The 18,573-nt window shown below is 37.1% G+C and overlaps 1 protein-coding gene across 1 annotated transcript; it reads right to left on the bottom strand.

Annotated features, from left to right (window-relative positions):
• Positions 1 to 4,738: 4,738 nt before the first annotated feature.
• Positions 4,739 to 17,616, bottom strand: LOC133518569 (uncharacterized). Its single transcript, XM_061852231.1, has 4 exons — positions 15,127 to 17,616; positions 14,455 to 14,578; positions 13,519 to 13,688; positions 4,739 to 4,818 (listed from the first exon to the last, which is right to left on the bottom strand). The coding sequence occupies exons 1-4, from the start codon at positions 17,540 to 17,542 to the stop codon at positions 4,739 to 4,741; spliced, it is 2,790 nt and encodes a 929-aa protein (XP_061708215.1). The 5' UTR covers positions 17,543 to 17,616.
• Positions 17,617 to 18,573: the final 957 nt, after the last annotated feature.

Here is an 18,573-nt window from a genome sequence, read left to right on the forward strand (position 1 = left end):
CTGCAGGGTGTAAAGGTCTAAATTTTTTTTTAAATATGATTTCAAGCATATTACAATGTGCGTATGAACGTCATATAAAGCTACGCCGGCTCTAACCGTTCACCTGATCCGAGAAGATTTAAATTCCTCCTAAATTATAGGAGAGTATCCCAATGTGGGACCGGCAAGAAATTCGAAGTCCGTTGGACAACAGGAATGGAACTCGCCAAGATGAAAATCGTATATTGACAAATACCTGACGAATAAAAATTAGACTAGGCCCCCTGAACTTTCTGTCTGATATAAGATCAGATCATTTCGCACTCCTGCCACGTACCGAGACCACCGCACTCAGAATCCCCAGCCAAAGAAAATCACTTTACACTCCAACCACATTCCACGATCGTCTAGAAATACGAAAATTTCCAAATTCAATTATCACAAACCCAAACATGGGCAAGTTTGAAGTTCTCGAGGCGTCTTCAATACCTTAAATTAAAAAGTTATTTTTATGAGGATCCAAACAGGCTGTTATCTGGAACTTCTTTGAAGGCGACAGGTGCGAAGATATTGGTTATTCTGACTGTGGCGGCGCCCCCTGCTTGCACCGATAAGTTAGACGCAGTATTTTGACTCGTGAGGCTGTGTATAGTTTGTTGTTCAAATTATCCCAAAGATGTCGTTGTTCCCGACGCAACGGCAACGGCAGGATTTTCTAGAGCCTACATAAGAGCATTAATATCATAGTGGCTACGTGTGAAGTGCATGGTAGGATAGCTTTGCAAAGGCCATATATTATGTGGTCTTTGTCTAGAAATTTATAGAAAATAAAGGCCTCAAAATTGCTAATTTTATGGCAGCCGTATTGTGATCAAACAAAGCGGATCAAACTGCTCCTTAAGGGTAAAGAGTAATAGGGCAGAATTTGTCCGTCCGACCGACTCTGTTTTCCGTCAAAAACAAGCAATAGGTACATGATTGGCAAAGTACTTTAGTAGTATAAAACTGTGGAACTTGTATTGCCATCACATCTATCTAACATGCACTCTGACGCCTTGACAATAGAGGCGTGTTCAGATATTTGAGATCGCCTTAGCCGCTCCGATATATCTGATGGGGACTGTACTTGATCATCAAGGCAGATCTGATTATTTTCACTTTAACTGTTTATCAGTTTTTGGTTATCCATTTTTGTTGATAAGTGCAGCAGATGACGTTAAATTGCGGCGCTTAAGGCGCCCTCGTAGTCTATAGAATTGAAATACCTAATTTGCGCATAAATACTTAGTGTTAGGTACTCACATCCTGAGACGGGTATCACGGGTACCCGGGTTCTTTTAGACCGGCTAGGTGATGTTTATTTTAGCATCCGTGATACAGAAATCGTAAATGTACTGATAAATAAATCTACACTGTGTCCCAGGGGAGGCAGGTATCGATCTTCGCTTCACAATTTCACCTACATTGCCATTCTATGGTAACTGTCGCAAAGTCGTACATTAGAGATTGTCGTAAAAACAACTTTAAACGGAAGAAATAAGGTTTCAATTGCAATTTTCGCATTCGAAGTTTGTGCTTTAAGAGTTTTTGTTTGTAAAATATGTTGTCATGAAAGTATTCTATTAATATATTCATATTTTTTTCTTCTTTTTATTACAAGCTTTTATTTAGTTTCACCTGTCGCGTTGGCTGTAATCAAATCTTGCAAATTAAATTGAACCCATTTCCCGATATAGCTAAAAATTTGCAAACAATGTAAATCAGGTGACAATAAAATATTATGATACCATCGAGCTGATCTGATGATGGAGACAGGAGGTGGCCATAGGTGTAACATTTGTTTTTTTTTTACATTTTGTGCATAGCCTGCTCGAGGTTTTTCTTTTCTTTTTTTAGCTTCTAAGTAATAAGTTTGAAGTAAATTAACCTAGCCTAATGTGTTCGTGTGATGAGCACGGATATTTGTTCCCGAGTCATGGGTGTTTTCTATGCATTTAAGTATTTATAAATATTTATTTATTATATATACCTTTGTTTACTTAGACACACAACACAAGCCTTATTGACCTTACGGTGAAACATAGTTAGAGTAATAATGTCCTATAAAAATTATTTATTTATTTACGTACTAACTATGTACGTATTATTTAGTAGCAAAAAGACTCATTTGCGACGACAAGAAGAATTGTATTGAACTTGATTGAAATTTTATTGTAATAAAATTGTAATATATAAATACCCAAGACTTAAATAAATCGTATTGATAACTCAATTGAATATTAAGCTAGTTTAAATTCGATTAATTGAATATGTGGATTTTATCATCAACTTTGAAATAAGTGGAAACTCTGGTAGCCGTTTAAGAAGTGTAACACTCTTACAGTAGATGTCTTTAGGGGTGCCCAAAGGCCCATATGGTGATGATATTACCGGATTGCTAGCCCAGTGCTTTGCCATCTCTGAGAGCCTACCGCGAACCACGTTCGACGTGTTGCCTCCCTGGAGGCCTACCGCGAAAACCGAAATTCGCCAATTGCGGAGATTTTTCTCTTTTACTCTCTCTAAGACGTCATTAGAGTGACCGAGAAAAATGCCCGAAATTGACGAACTTCGATTTTCGCGGTAGGCCCCCTATTATCCTAACGTACGAATTTACAAGTGCGACAGAGAGGCAACACGTCGAACGTAATTCGCGGTAGGCCCTCAGATACCAAGACGCCACCCAACACCCCAAATATCATCACCATATGGGCTTTTAGGCATCCCTAGCGACCTTTACCGTAAGTGTTATCCAGTGGTAGTGGGTTCAAGACCCACCCAAGACAGTACATTTTTCAATTTTTAATTTATTTCTAAGCTTAATAGCATACTTGATACGAAATCAACTTTGAATTTAGAATTCAATGGTACTTCTGAAATATATTCCTATCTTTACGTAGCATGCCAGTATCGATTGGACGCGAGTCTAGTATTTGATTATGGTAATGCTGACCTGCTTTAAGAACTGCGCTTTAAAGATAAACATCGTGTTGCATCTACTTTTATATTTTTTTAAATAGTCTGATATAAGGAGTGAACAAGTAAATTCAAGCAATGCCAAAATGAACCTATAGGCCACTTCAAACTTACAATTTGTACATTTTGTCCTCAATCACCCGGGCGTCTCGCTCTCGCCAACATGTTAAAAAGTACAAGAACCCACGAGCCAAATTCACGCACGAATGTTAACTAAGTGACATGCCTACCCGTCAGGTCCACCATACAAAGTTTTCTTATTGTTAGTTTGAATCTTGTTCTTTAAGTAAATTGGAACGAATTTTGTTTGTTTTAAAAATCAATGAAACCATAGAAATACTGTTTTATTTGGTTCATGAAGGGTTCTATTTAGATTACAATTTTTATGTACGTTGTAATGTACATTGGCCATTATAATGTCAAATGTTACGGTCCATTGGCCTCCTAGTAAACTACTAATCTAAACCATTCTCACTTAACATCTCAGTGTGTTATTTTATTACAGAGCGTTCAAGATTAACTTTAGCTTCCACTTAAATATACGTTGTGGATTTGAATTTGTCAATTAGTTTTTAAGCATTATTATGCACTTAACTAAGTGCAAATTTATAAATAAAAATATACCTAAATAAAAAAAAAATATCAAGAAAAAACTCAACTAGATTTGTTATTGAAACGATAAGAACTTGACATGAGTCGCGGTGCACCACACTCATACTTAATTATTTAATGCGCGTTTGAAGAAGCCAATTCCAATTTACATCTTGACATCAAAATTATGTAATTTTCTTACCATTTGCCCATGCGTCTCGCTCGCGCCGATACATGTATGGACAAGAACAATCGAATCAACGATATGACATCATTTAGGTCGATCTCAAATTGTTTGCACGAATTGGCCTCCATGTTAAAATCTTGTTTGCATGATTTGACCTAAACCAACTACCAAACAGACTTACATAAAAGCTTGTAACAATAAATAATTTTTGACTTTTGACCTTAACATTCCAAAATACAATAAAATCCGGAACGCCACGACATTTTGTGTGATTCATCGCAGAGCTGACAAGAGAATTCCCGTCCGACCATCTTGGAAAAGGGCTGTCAGAGCAGACAAAACTTCCAATTATTAATCCCCCAAGTTCAGGAGAAAAGGGACAGAATTACCGTTTTAATAATTAAAGCGAAATCTGCGAGGCCGAGCAATAACTCTGTGTGACAAAAGCAGGTCATTAAATTTAATATTTTACAGAGTGCTAGTTTCCTCCCTCGACCCCGTTACCTTGTTAGCGCTGGAGGTTTAGCGCTTTTTTAGCTCTGAAAATTAAACCGCTTTGGAATACAAGTTAGGCATGTTTTTGCTGATGAAATTAAAGTATCTACTTAATTAGCTTATTGTCTTATATGTACCTAGCAATATAGGTATCTGTTAATTATTTTATTAATTGTATTATCGTATTTATTAACTAAGTATAGGGAATACTGCAATGTTCTGCCGCGAGAGACAGCACTAGCACTAACTGTAACTTATACAGTGTATAAATTCAATACGGACGAATATTTAAACGGTGGTTAGTCTATTGAGATAAAGGATTCTGCGTCAAAACGGGCCAAAAACCAACAGTTGAGAATTAGGTCAATAGATAGGTATTTATATATAATTCATTTCGTTCTATGGGCACCAAGCGGAATTCCATTGCAGAACTGAGATATTTGTATTTTAGTCATAATGTCATGACCTTTATTACCTAAGCAATAGAGTCCACCGCTGGGCGAGCGCGGCGAATGGCTTGCCGCGCTCGCAGCGGTGCGCGAAGATCTCCCCTGCAGCAATTAATTTACTTACTTGGACTCTATTGCCTAGGTAATAAGGGTGATGACATTATGACTAAAATGCAAATATCTCAGTTCTGCAATGGAATTTTGCTTGGTGCCCATAGAACGACATAAATAACATAGAAATACCTAACTCTCTTTTCTGTTGGTTTTTGAACCAAGCTCCATACAAATAATTCAGCCCGCAATATAAAGTAAAGCAACACACAAGTTAGGAGCTACGAGCTATTTAAAGTAACTGTCAACGTTTGTTTTGTTATAAGTTACAATGAAAAGCTAGCATCTCGTAATGTCATGTTATGTATGTTTGCAGTACATTGCTGCTCGGTAAATTTTCAAAAAATAATTACGTGTAACGTAAAAAAAAACTTTATGTATACAGTTTTTTGACATACTTCAGTACCCCTAGTGTAAATAAATTCGATTTCGAAACGTGACGTACGCGTTTGCGTTTAGTCTCATTTTGTATTGGATTTAGAAAGAGCGCGCCAAGCGGGACGTTTTGGAAACTCAAAATCCTATACAAAATGAGACTTAACGCAAGCGTTCGTCACGTTATGATGTCGATCAAATTTACACTAGGGGTACAGATTATTTGTTACGAATAAACAATGACATTGATGCATCAAGGAGGTGTGTTTACAGTTTGTTCTAGTGGGGGTCCCTACGCAGAGATTTGCGTAATATCGTCGTTAACTGGGTCGTAAACACTTGCCGTGGGGTGAGCTGTATGTACAATAGGCTAGATGACAAGTTTTTATTAATGGTATCAAACGACCAACAGCAGTATCATGGTCGCATTTTTATCACCCGTCATATCATGCGTCACTTTCGTAGTATGGTGACAAATGATAAAGAGCCGACCATCTTAGCCAAGTTTATTTTGAGAATCAAATGGCCATATGCGACCCATTGCATTAAAGCAATACAAAAGTCAGGAATGTCGGACAATCACACTCAACGTGAGAAACGCCGACCACGTACGTGTCACGTCATGATCAAGTTGAAGCTGTCCTTGAAGTATGGAAAACAAGATATGATCGATCAGCTGTCAAAAGAGAGATCCATTGCAAATTGATAGATATTTTGATAAATCATTTATTTCACAGCTGCAAAAAAAACATAATATAAAGTTTAAATGATCATAACAAATTATTACAGTAACAAAATAAAAATGGCACAAAAGAAAATTGAGTCAGCAAAACATAAATAAGAACACATACAAAATGGAATAATTAATTAAAAAATGATAACTTACTTTCTAAATACACTTGCCTGTGATAATTATGCTATCTTTCTTCCGATATCTTTCTAATTTAAAAAGCATTCTAATAGCAAGCGAGAAATCTACTAGAGTTCTGTAATTTCAAACCTCTTATAAATAAAACATTTACTTTAAGCCTTAACAATGGCAGTTGATGTTTAAATAAATAAGTTGAGGGATTTAAAAATGGAAGCTTCAGAGAATTGAAATTTCGCGTTAAATCTGGCGATGCAGGCATCCTGGAGCGTTGTATCACAAGTTAGTGACAACCCTGGAGCAGAGACAAGAATATAATAGAAATTGTTAATCTCTATATCTTATTTGGGCGAATCCAAAGCCCTACTGTGTATAACTATAGAATAGACAATTAATATGATATGATTTCAAAATTATTCTAATATCGGTTTGATGTCAGGTGCACGTTCGAATTGGCCTGATTGTTAACTGGGGCACTAAGAAATCTCGAGCAGATTTAAACAATATTTTTATTTATTATTTAATTATATTATATAATCATTTATTATTTAATTATTACCTATAAGTAGTAAAAAAATGTAAAATAGTGTTGATTTATATTCTCTAGCTGCTCACAAATCAAAACTTGCCAAAATAAAATTCATGATATAATTTTATTCTATCAATAAATTCATTAATAATAATATTTTTTTCCGCCAATCGTAATATTAATTTATTTTATTTAAGTTTAATTAAGTACAGCGATTCAGCGAGGACATGCTGCCCGCATTCTCGGCATCATGCCCCGGGGGGCCATTTTAGATTTAGATAAAAATCTAAAAACTGAAAAGTTTTATTTTAGATAATTTTAAAGTTTAGATAGTTTATTTGTTTAAAATTAATTATATAGTCTAATGTAAAATTCATTATGTATAAAATTGCATGAATTGCATGACTTACTAAATTTATATCGTAGTATATTTTAGAAGCTTTATTTCTTATACATAGGCAATTTAGATAGTATAAAAAAATATTTGTACGCTAGTCATAGCAAAACATGGATCGTCCAAAAAACAAAAATGTAACACCTGTGTATATACACTTGTTTGATTCATATAAAAATATTCATTCATTCTATGGAATAAAAGGCATATTCTATAGGTGCCTCAGCAGGAGGAGGATAAAACAATAAAAATTCTCAGTGATGTTCCAGTAATTCTATGCCCGCAGATGCTGAATATAATTTGTATAAGTATGTTTTATTTGCCTCAATAAGATATTTAATAAAACGATAAAAATGATTAGCCCACAATGTAGTTTTCGTATTTTTCCCTTAAGCAGAATTTTTAGGATTATACGGTGGCAATGAGACTTGAATTGAGGATTTCTTCTAATTTGATTAGTTACAGGGATAAATCAACAATTAAATAACAGTCTTTATTTTACTTGTCACCGCCTAAAGAATCGCAGGGCTGACACGACAAACCACTCTACTGCGTCGCTTCGTAACGTGTAACGCAAGACGAGAGAGAATACGTCCCAGATTCTAGACACTTAAAATTTTGTCGCGCGTCGCACTAGACAATTTAAAATTTTATGTTACTGCTATTTTTTACCATACCTATATGTTAGTCCTAGACACCGAGTTTTGAACACCATAAGTCAGTCGTAAGCCGATCGGTGTTCGATCAGATCCATTTTGGGGAGTGTACTCAGGCATTGCACGAATTAAGGATGATTTACGCTAGACCGGGCCGAGGCGTCCGACACGTCATTTTCTATGACGACTGATCGGTTATCACGTGGTGTTTCCACAGAAAACGAAGCGCCGGAAGCTTCGGCCCAGTCTAGCGTGAATCATCCTTTAAGTTTAGAAATAAATTAAAAGTGGAAAAATTCACAGTCTCGGGTACGAAGAGCTTCCGGTACTAGTTTTCTATACACAACCATGGTATTACAAGGTGTTCACATATAATAACAACATTATGAAGTACAGCATGGATCCTGCTAGGGCGAGACAAATCTTAAAATATAACTTAACCTAGAGAAAAAATAATACAATTTTCGATATTCTGTATTTAAAAACATTATTAAAAAAAAGTGGCCAAGTGCGAGTCGGACTCGCCCATGAAGGGTTCCGTACCATTTATGACGTATTAAAAAAAACTACTTACTAGAGAGATCTAAACCAATTTTCGGTGGAAGTTTGCATGGTAATGTATATCATATATTTTTTTTAGATTTTTCATTCTGTTATTTTAGAAGTTACAGGGGGGGGGAGACAATTTTTTTCACTTTGGAAGTGTCTCTCGCGCAAACTATTCAGTTTAGAAAAAAATGATATTAGAAACCTAAATATTATTTTTGAAGACCTACCCATAGATACCCCACACGTATGGGTTTGATGAAAAAAGATTTTTTGATTTTCAGTTCTAAGTATGGGGAACCCCCAAAATTTATTGTTATTTTTTTTTCTATTTTTGTGTAAAAATCCTAATGCGGTTCATAGAATACATCTACTTACCAAGTTTGAACAGTATAGCTCTTATAGTTTCGGAAAAAATGTGGTGGTGACATAATCGGACAGACAGACGGACATGACGAATCTATAAGGGTTCCGTTTTTTGCCATTTGGCTACGGAACCCTAAAAATGGTTCAGTCAAATGTCGTAATATATAATATTTAATTTATATCGTGTAAATATATTTTTTGGACGCAATAAACGTGTAATTTACACTTAAAACTAATACATTTTTCTGATCCGTCATCCATATATTCTTCGAGAGTGTAAAAAGCTTTACATATTAAATATTGTTTTAGTTTTGTAACAAATAGTCGTGTACTTCTCTTCAGCTAATATAAGACTAGGTAAGTTATTGTAGACTTTCATCGACAAGGAATGTGGTCCGTTCGAGATCATTTTGAGTTTGGCTATTCCAATTTGCACCAGTTTGTTCCTTGGCCTTGGCAAGTTATGGTTTCCTTTACACCGAAACCGGGAATTCCCGGTTCTTGCCATACAAACTCAGTACTGGGAGAATCCCTTGTCTCGGTCGAGGAACTGCAACACTCGACTTGACTCTTACCTCGTTTATTGCACTTCTTTAATGTATTGCCATCGTGTTCATAGTAGACAGGTACATTATACTCGTATGTTAGAAGTTGAGGATGGTAGGTATATGAATATGACACTATGTAAAAGATAAGATAAAAAAAGATAAAAATATGTTTATTGCACAAAAAACGACACATAAAAAGTATACAACAGTTGTTTTTAGGAGTTAGTGAATAACTGGGTTGACAACAGAGTTTCCAGGAGTACCCGCACTAGGCTAGGCCTGTATCGCGGGAGACCAGATGTACATTTAAATGTTATGCAAGTCAACGAGAAACTAAGGTAAGGTTACTTATATCAAAAGTACGTGCGCTTTATACTCGTAAACGAAAGTATAGATTTCATTTACGACTATAAAGCGCATGAACGATTTGTCGACGTGTCGAGCAAAATAAGAATAAAATGGTAGTAAATATTAAATGCTATATTATATTTACTACCATTATATTAACTTCTAAAATAGTTAATTATCATTGAACAATTTGGTTATTACGACATTCAGGTGTGAGGAGCGAATGCAATCATACCTATTTTGTTGGCATGCCATTATTTATTCGAACCAATTGAGTTTCAACTTTTTGTCAACTTGAGAGAGTTTAATTTGAACTAGCAAATTTTGATACCCAGTTATTGGGAAGCTATACTACTTATTTAGTGGCCAATTGTATAGACAAACGGTGGAGCGAGGGTTGACACAGCAAAGTGTTTCAATCTTCAGAATTGATATTTCAACCCCTTACCGAGAATAGGTGAACCCAAAGCCCTACTTTGTATAACTTCAACATAGACATTTACTTTGTACAGAATTCTCACTAAACTCTAACAAACCCGACTAAATAAATTGAAATAGATGTCATATGCTAAAGAAAAAAAATGCAAATTCTCCAGTGGCCGAGGCCACAGGGGTACGCGTCCCAAATTCTTGAATCAAAAAAAAGTCTTTCTTGGGGTCACATTAGGTATTCCTGAGAAGCCAACAATGGGAATATAGACAGCCTGCACTGCACAGCTTAGCGCTGTATGCAACATTCGCCCGCCATTGTTATTGCTCGCGTGCAGTTTTCCTCTAATTAGCATGCTCTGCATGGGTTGTAACAATTTTGTTAAACTATTATGAGTTTTTTATGCTTTATAATGTAATAAACGATTAGTAGTATGAATTTCAAGAATGTAGCAGTTATAATATCGAGAACTAATTCTAATTGGTGGTATTGCGAAGGAAATACATTTAAAAATCAAACATTCTTTTAGACACTAGTCTAAAAGAAAAAAAACTTGGGACCAATTAAAGTTAATTCTAATTTTAAAACGGATTGTAAGTGGGTTGTCTTGTTACAAAACTAAAATAATTTCAGAGTGACCCAAAAACTCGCGAAATGCTCGGAACACTTCATAGCGGTTCATCAGGAAATATTATTGTATTATGTATTTTATTGATTTTGCAATTACTTATACAATGGCACTTCTACTAGAAAAAAGTACAAAAAAATATCTGGGAAGGAAATAAATGTTATTCAATGGCTAATACTTGTTGCCACGCCATGCCCGGAATAGATTTGTAGGGGAATGATCGCGTCGGTTTGACGAGCCATAGATCAAAGTCAATACACTTATTTTTTGCAGACTCACGTATAAATCCCTCTGCGGCAGAGAGAATTTGAGAGAAACGAGAACATACACAGGAGAATAGACAACAATAAAAATATTTCGGTTCAAACCCAATTTTAGAAATATAGAATTAAGTTTTGCACAAATTATATTACTTATTTATTTACATGTAAAATCAATTCAATTCGTTTATTCTTTTAAGACAATAGTGATCTCATTTTTGTTAGTCTTGCATATAAAATAAAAAAAGACTTATGTTAGACTTAACTAAATCAATTCAGTCGAACTGGAGGCACATGTGAGGGACATTTGTAAAGGAAACGAAGTACGTTAATATCACCAAGCATCACAGTTGAATCAGTTGGATGCTTAGATTTGACATTATATTTTGCACGCTTGCTTGCACATTCTACCTGAATAGTTCTAACACCTTTAGTTACTGTATTTTTTATTTGGACATATGCGTTCTTTCCCTTGTGGGAATATAGTCCCTCGGCAGTTTTTGGCAGCAATTTCCACCGTTTCCCTAATGACTATTAATTTTCTTAAATTTGCATAATTACCGGAAACAATACTAAAATTGACAGCAACTTCGATTAAAAAGTGTCCACGAAAATGATGTAGATAAAACGTTAGAATAATTTGTGAATTAAGTACTCGAATGTATTATTTCAGGTGAATACCACGAATTTGTTGAAAAGTTTTCTGGTAACAAACGCTGACATCTTTTCCCGGAATTAATGAAACAGCCAATTTTTATTTTTATTTCGTAGTAGGTCCTATGGTAGGTAATAACTATTCAGTATACCGAGTGTGACCTGTAACAGGATCAATAAATAAACTGTAGGCTGTAGTCCTCGAACTGACCAACATTTGTTCAGCAACTTTTAAAAATAACTGTTTTGATTTTTTAATGTATTGCGAATTTTCTTAAATTTAAAGCGTAACAAGTAACGCCAATCATAATAATGTAGCGTCCATTGAAGTCAATATTTATTTTGTATGAAAAATAAGAAGTCTACAGGCTTCACAATTTTTAAAAGTTGTTAATCAAAGGTTTTATGGTTTGAAGAGCACAATATTATGTTTTAATTATTTGCTCGTGTTACAGACCACATCTGGTATTTACCTCGTATAATTTATATCATATGTGCGAATATCACTGGCGGTAGTATGTCGTATTGTCAAAGCAGACTCTCTCGAGTGCTCGCTCCCAGCCTACCGAGAACGAATAGGCAAGCATTAATCCACTTTGCCTGAAAAATGGTTTGAAAATATCGGCATGGGCCGAATGCCAATTAGCGAAAAGCTCTATATTTCAGCCTGAAGTATAGTCAGAATAATAACTTGGCGAGTAATTTGGAAGATGAGCTGAAAGGTTTGCAGGTAGAGTTCAATCTGATTGAAATGACGGGGCCTTGGATAGTGATGGAGTGGTATTCGAACTTTGATACCTGGAGGTTGATTCTAATATAACAATTTGTTATGGGTTTGATTTAGTTTTGACACGGCCTTGATGACAGCCTGTCTTCTCCTCTTTTCCCTTGCCAATTAAATAGAATCTAGTGTTTTCAATTAAACAAATAACGAATTCTTTAAATAAAAGACAGTGAAATGCCTTTTATGAACACACCAAACTAAAGTTTTGAGAAGTACAAATTTGTGCCCAACTTCGCCCAAGTAAAAGTAAAACCCCCAACTAAGTCTAAAGCTCCCAAGTATGGTTCAGAAATAAACTCTAATGTTTTCATTCAGGTGTGTCTCCTTCTACTATATGTTTGTAGTTCTAAGGCAAATTATGTTTAACTCAGAGAAAACCAAAAGGAACATTGGTATCGATACTTAATTTCTTTAGAAAAGTAGCTACTGTATGTAATTGCATGATTTTTAAATTGTATTTTTTTTAATGCATGTTAATTAAAAGATGTAATGTTTTGAAAAGATGTGTCCCGCCGCGTTTCTTGCCGGTCCTTATTGGGATATCCTCCTCCAATTGAGGGGAGATTTAAATCTTCTCGGGTCAGAGGTGTAGGGTTAGAGCCGGGGTAGCTTTATTTGACATTCATAAGCGCATTGTAATATGCCTACTTGAATAATAAAATATCTTTATCTTTATCTTTTGAACTTGTGATCATAGTTGCAGTATTGGACTGTAGTTGGATGGTTTTACTGTATTAAGAGGGAAGAATAGCTTTTCGAATCTAACGAAATAACGGTAATTTTTCTATGGAATTTTACTTCGGGTGAAAACGGTTTCTACTAACTAAATCTTAACAAATCACTTTGATTTTGATATCGATCGCTTCAGCATAATATATTCTAGGTTTATGGGTTTCGCGTTTATAAAAAAAATCTTTTTTTTTATATTAGCAAATTTTGAAAAAAGGGTAACCTATAAACCTAGTTTTTCATTGTAACAATAACATACAAAATAATCATGGAGAACGGAAAATATTTAGAAGTGGAAAAACGTTTTCTCTTTTTATATGGACGATCATGTGATATACAACTGAGATATATGTGGGTAGAGTGGGGAGCAATGAAACTCAATCGTACCGAGGCACAGCTGGTTTATTACTGACTTTGTATGTGTAGGTAATGGGATGCGTGCGCGCGCACACATAGACATGCATACATACCTATCAACTCCTCCCGACTTAATTTGGGAATCTGGGGACAATTACAACAAATTACTTAATTGCTAAACCTTATAATTAATTTTCTTAAGCCTAGGTCTTAAGTTACATCCAGGCTGAGGAGCAGGCGATGAGCCAGACGAGACTCCCTCCCTATTGTCTTGCACCGGTTGCTCAGAATGCTCCGATGATTCAACTACCTGATTATTTTCACTCGAACTCATAGGAGTCTCGGTCTCAGTCATCTCTCCCTCCGCGATTCTCACCTCTTCCCCCGTACTGTCCGATTGATCATTAACCGTAATTGGAATATCAAGTGAACAAGTGAGAGGGTCTGATACAGGTGTGTAATCGGCAGAATTTGACGTTGATACGTCAGTTGACGATAACAGATCAGTTTCCACATTCGTATATTTTAATAATTGATCGATATGCCTCTTACCTACAATATCATTCTCTAATTTTACCTCATACATTCTATTGCCAAGTTTCTTAGATATACACGCTTTTTTCCAACAAGGTTTACGGTTTTCATAACATCTGGCCCACACTAGGTCACCTATTTCGAACCGTCTAACATTTTTATTGTTATCATTTTCCTTATTATTGTTTCCGCGCGGCGCCGGCGCCGGCGGTCGCAACAAGTCCAGCCGACAGCGTAGCTCGCGGCCCAACATTAACTTAGCCGGGCTGGCACCCGTCGTACAGTGTGCAGTGTTACGGTATTCAAATAAAAAGTCTTGTAACTTTTCATCTATGATCTGAGCACACGAGTGACACTGTAAAATGGACTTTAGCTGCGTCTTACAAGTGCGAACATTTATCTCGGCGATCCCGTTACTGCACGGGTGGTAAATAGGCGACGTAAGGTATTGTATCCCGTTTATTTTGCAAAACTCGACAAATTCTTGAGAAGCTATTTTTGCATCATTATCCGAGACAATAACTCTTGGAAGACCGAACCTAGCAAACAAAAACTTCAATTTTATTATTAAATTCCGCGTAGTTAAATTGTTCCCCATATCTAAGCATTCCAGCCATTTACTAAAGGCATCTACTACTATTAAGAACGACCTTTGACCCACCGAGAAATAGTCTATATGTACCCTTTGCCACGCAGAGGTGGGGCGGGCCCATGGCGAAGGAGGGGCGCGCGGGGGCGCGCCGCGCTGATGCACGCATACGGTACATGCATTAATCAGCTGTTCGATATCCTTATCTATGTTAGGCCACCATAAGCGCGCTCGTGCATTACTTTTTGTTTTGACTATTCCCTGGTGCGATTTGTGCAATTCTTGTAGCAACCTAGACCTATAAGTCGCCGGAATAACCACCTTATGCCCTCGTAATAAGCAACCTTGTTCTACGTCGAGTTCGTTACGGCATAAAAAGTATGGATAAATATTCCTACATTTAATTTTACGTGGCCAGCCATACTGTATATACCTAAGTACAGTACGTAAACACTTATCGCTGGCTGTCGCTACCTGAATATCTTTATATGTTAACGGGAGACTGTTTAATTGCATTGAATTTAAAGTATGTATTTCCTCATCTTCAAGTGCTGACTCCTGCGGATCCTGATTCTGAGTCGGTATACGCGAGAAATAATCCGCAACCTCGTTTTGTTTACTGGTAATATATTTAATTTTGTAATTATATGCTGACAAAATTATGCCAAACCGGATTAAACGCGACGCTGTCATTACAGGAATACCGTTGCTCTTGCCAAATATTGCTAAAAGCGGTTTATGATCCGTTTTCAAAATAAAAGGCTCCTGCCGACCATATAAATATTGGTGGAACCGTGTCACACCAAATACAATTGCTGCAGCCTCTTTGTGAAGCTGGCTATAGTTTTGCTCGCCGGCTGTTAGGGACCTTGAACCATAGGCGAGCGGTCGCTCGATGCCATCGGGGCCAATTTGACCCAGTACTGCCCCAAGACCGTAGGGACCAGCATCTACAGCTACCGTCAGCTGCGCGCTCGGCTCAAAGTGTGTGAGTACGCGATCTGACGCCAGCTCGCGCTTCATCGCCTCGAACGCCGCCTGCTGCCGCTCTGACCACTCCCATTGCGCGTCAGCGCGCAATAGCTCATGTAAAGGCCCTAGCAAAGATGATGCATTTGGAACGAAATTTCGGTAATAGTTAGACATACCCAGGAATCTTTTCAATTCTGTCACATTATTAGGCCGAGGAGCACTCACAATTGCCTCAACTTTCTTTGGGCACTTCAGTAACCCGTCTTTATTAATAATATGACCTAAGTATGTGACGCTTTCCTGAAAAAAAGCACATTTATCTTTACCTAACCTCAACCCCGCATTTTGGAACCGCTTAAAAACTTCCTCTAACCTTTTCAGATGTATTTCTTTAGTGGGCCCCGTTACACACACGTCATCTAAAAACACGGCTACCCCTTCGATACCCGCTAGTACGCTTTCGAGCGCCCGTTGAAAAATCGCGGGCGCACTTGCCAATCCAAATACGAGACGTGTATACATAAACAGGCCCTTAGTCGTATTAATAGTAGTAAGCCTTTGAGAATCTTTGGAAAGTCGGAACTGATTGTACGCTTGACTACAATCCAACTTGGAAAAATGTTGCCCTCCACTAAGTTTTGCGAACACTTCTTCGATACGGGGAAGCGGATACGTATCTATGTATACATCGTTATTTATAGTTATCGAATAGTCCGCGCATATTCTTACACTACCGTTAGCCTTTCGTACCGGTACTATAGGCGTCGCGTAGTCGGAATGATTGACAGGTACCAATATTCCTTTGTCCACGAGTTTCATCAACTCCTCCTCTACGGGACCCTTAAGTGCAAAAGGTAGGGGTCGAGCTTTGCAAAATTTCGGTTTGACACCATGTTTAAGCTGTAACTTTACTTCGCCATATTTAAAACAACCCAAATCATCATTAAATAATTCTTTATATTTATTTAACAACTTATCGGTATCTATATCGCACGAACAGTTTAAATTGTAATTTTTATTTATAGGCAATATACCTAATCCGAACTTGGCCATAAAATCTCGCCCAAGCAAGGCTGGACCTCCATTTCTTATGACATAAAATGAAATTTGCTTTGTCATGCCATTAAATGATACTTGTGTGGAAAAATAACCCAGAGGTAAGATTTTATGACCGTTGTAGAAACATATTCTCATACTACAACTACTTAACTGTGTTTCTGAAAATTCTGTTCGATACATGCTATCTGAAATTACGCTACTGCTCGAACCGGAATCGACTTCCATATCAAACTCCTTTCCGTTAATGGCAACAGACATTAGTATAGGATCATAGTGTACGCACCTTAAACTAAAGACTTTACATTCCTGACAGTCACTGCAATCCTGGTCGTCTGGAGTTACATCTTCAACAGAAATGTTGTTCACACGCGCACTACACACCTTTTTCAAGTGACCTTTATTGTGACATTTTTGGCAACGATAATTTTTAAAACGACACTTATCAGCCTCATGCCCTTTCAAACCGCACACACTACACCGACGCATAGGCTGGTCTCGGCTGGCCGCTTGGCCCGCCCGGCCCATGCTCGCCTTGTACAGTGGCTCTTCCTTAACGGTCACGGTAGGTAAGGCCTTCACCTTCCTTGCACATTCCGCCTGCTGAGCTACTTCTACGGCTTTCGCGAACGTGAGTGTTGCAGCATCCTGTTCGAAAAGCTTGTCACGCTCCGGTCCTGCCCTGAACCCCAGCACGAGCCTGTCCCTCAATATCATATCGAGCGCGCTCCCAAACTCGCAATGCACCGCAAGTCCTCGAACTCGAGCCGCCCATTGCTCGATACTTTCGCCAATATCCCGCGTAGCCGCGTAAAATTTCGCACGGTCTGCGAAAGTACAGCGCTTCGGAGTAAAATGTTGATCGAGTACCTTCACCAACTCGTCGAACTTGACTTCCTCAATCTTCTTAGGATGAACAAGGTTCCTTGCCAATCGGTATGTTTCATCTGACAAATGCGTTAAGAGTAACGCGCCCTTTTTGTCTTCCCCCACTTGATTTAATTTGACAAACTGCAACAGTCGACTATGAAAAATCTCCCATTCCTGGGAATTATGGTCGAAAACAGACAAATTTCCGAAAAAATGCTCCATGTCACTTTTTTGTTACGCGCGGGTAAGACACGACTCGTCGCCACTGAGATATATGTGGGTAGAGTGGGGAGCAATGAAACTCAATCGTACCGAGGCACAGCTGGTTTATTACTGACTTTGTATGTGTAGGTAATGGGATGCGTGCGCGCGCACACATAGACATGCATACATACCTCTTAAGGCGAAGTTATGTATTAATCTTTTATCTTCATCGAATGAAGATTATTGTTTTTTTTTTGTTTAAGTGTGAATCAATCATAAATGTGCTGTTTTATTATGTAAATAATAGTTCGTGAATTGTATCTTTTGTTGGTGATCCTAATAAGCAATTAAATTAATAAACTGCACCATTCACAATGGGGTTTGATTATAAAATAAAAATCACAGTAAATAAATAAATATTATAGGACATTATTACACAAATTGACTAAGTCCCTCAGTAAGCTCAATAAGGCTTGTGTTGCGGGTACTTAGACAACGATATATATACTATAACATATTATAAATATTTATAAATACTTAAATACATAGAAATCACCCATGCTCATCACACGAATAAATGTTCCTACCAGGATTTGAACCCGGAACAATCCGCTTCATAGGCAGGGTCACTTCCCACTAGGCCAGACCGTTTAGTAACTAAAAAAAATGACATTTGCACATACTGTTACCAAACATAATAATATTAATAATACAAAGAAACCGTAAATCAAGCAAATAAAACTTGACTACACGCGGTACAAATGTTTTACATATTACTCACATTCACCTGGAACTTGTGTATATTCAGCGAAACGCAGACAAAAGAATATTTTTATATGAAAATACCAGACTCAATTTTATTAATAACATAGTGAGGTTGCCTTTAGTATCATGTGTAATCCAAATTGACTCTTAGACACATCTAAACAGAGTTTATTCTTGTATGTTGGTGAGATAGCGCTTTCACTTTATTGTGTGATTTGCTTGTATATGATAAGCTTTGGAAGATTGTTGATGTTTAAAGTGAGTTTGTTTTGATTGTTATTAAT

This window comes from Cydia pomonella, chromosome 6, assembly GCF_033807575.1.
Source record: "Cydia pomonella isolate Wapato2018A chromosome 6, ilCydPomo1, whole genome shotgun sequence".
NCBI lineage: Eukaryota > Metazoa > Arthropoda > Insecta > Lepidoptera > Tortricidae > Cydia > Cydia pomonella.

Excerpts from the sequence above, each read along its gene's own strand:
- LOC133518569 (XM_061852231.1), bottom strand. The coding sequence starts at position 17,542 with ATGGAGCATTTTTTCGGAAATTTGTCTGTTTTCGACCATAATTCCCAG. Across the intron at positions 14,579-15,126 it reads AATATTTGGCAAGAGCAACG|CGCGGCGCGCCCCCGCGCGC; the intron begins GTATTCCTGTAA and ends TGCGTGCATCAG. Across the intron at positions 4,819-13,518 it reads GCCTGCTCCTCAGCCTGGAT|GGGAGATCTTCGCGCACCGC; the intron begins GTAACTTAAGAC and ends TAATTGCTGCAG.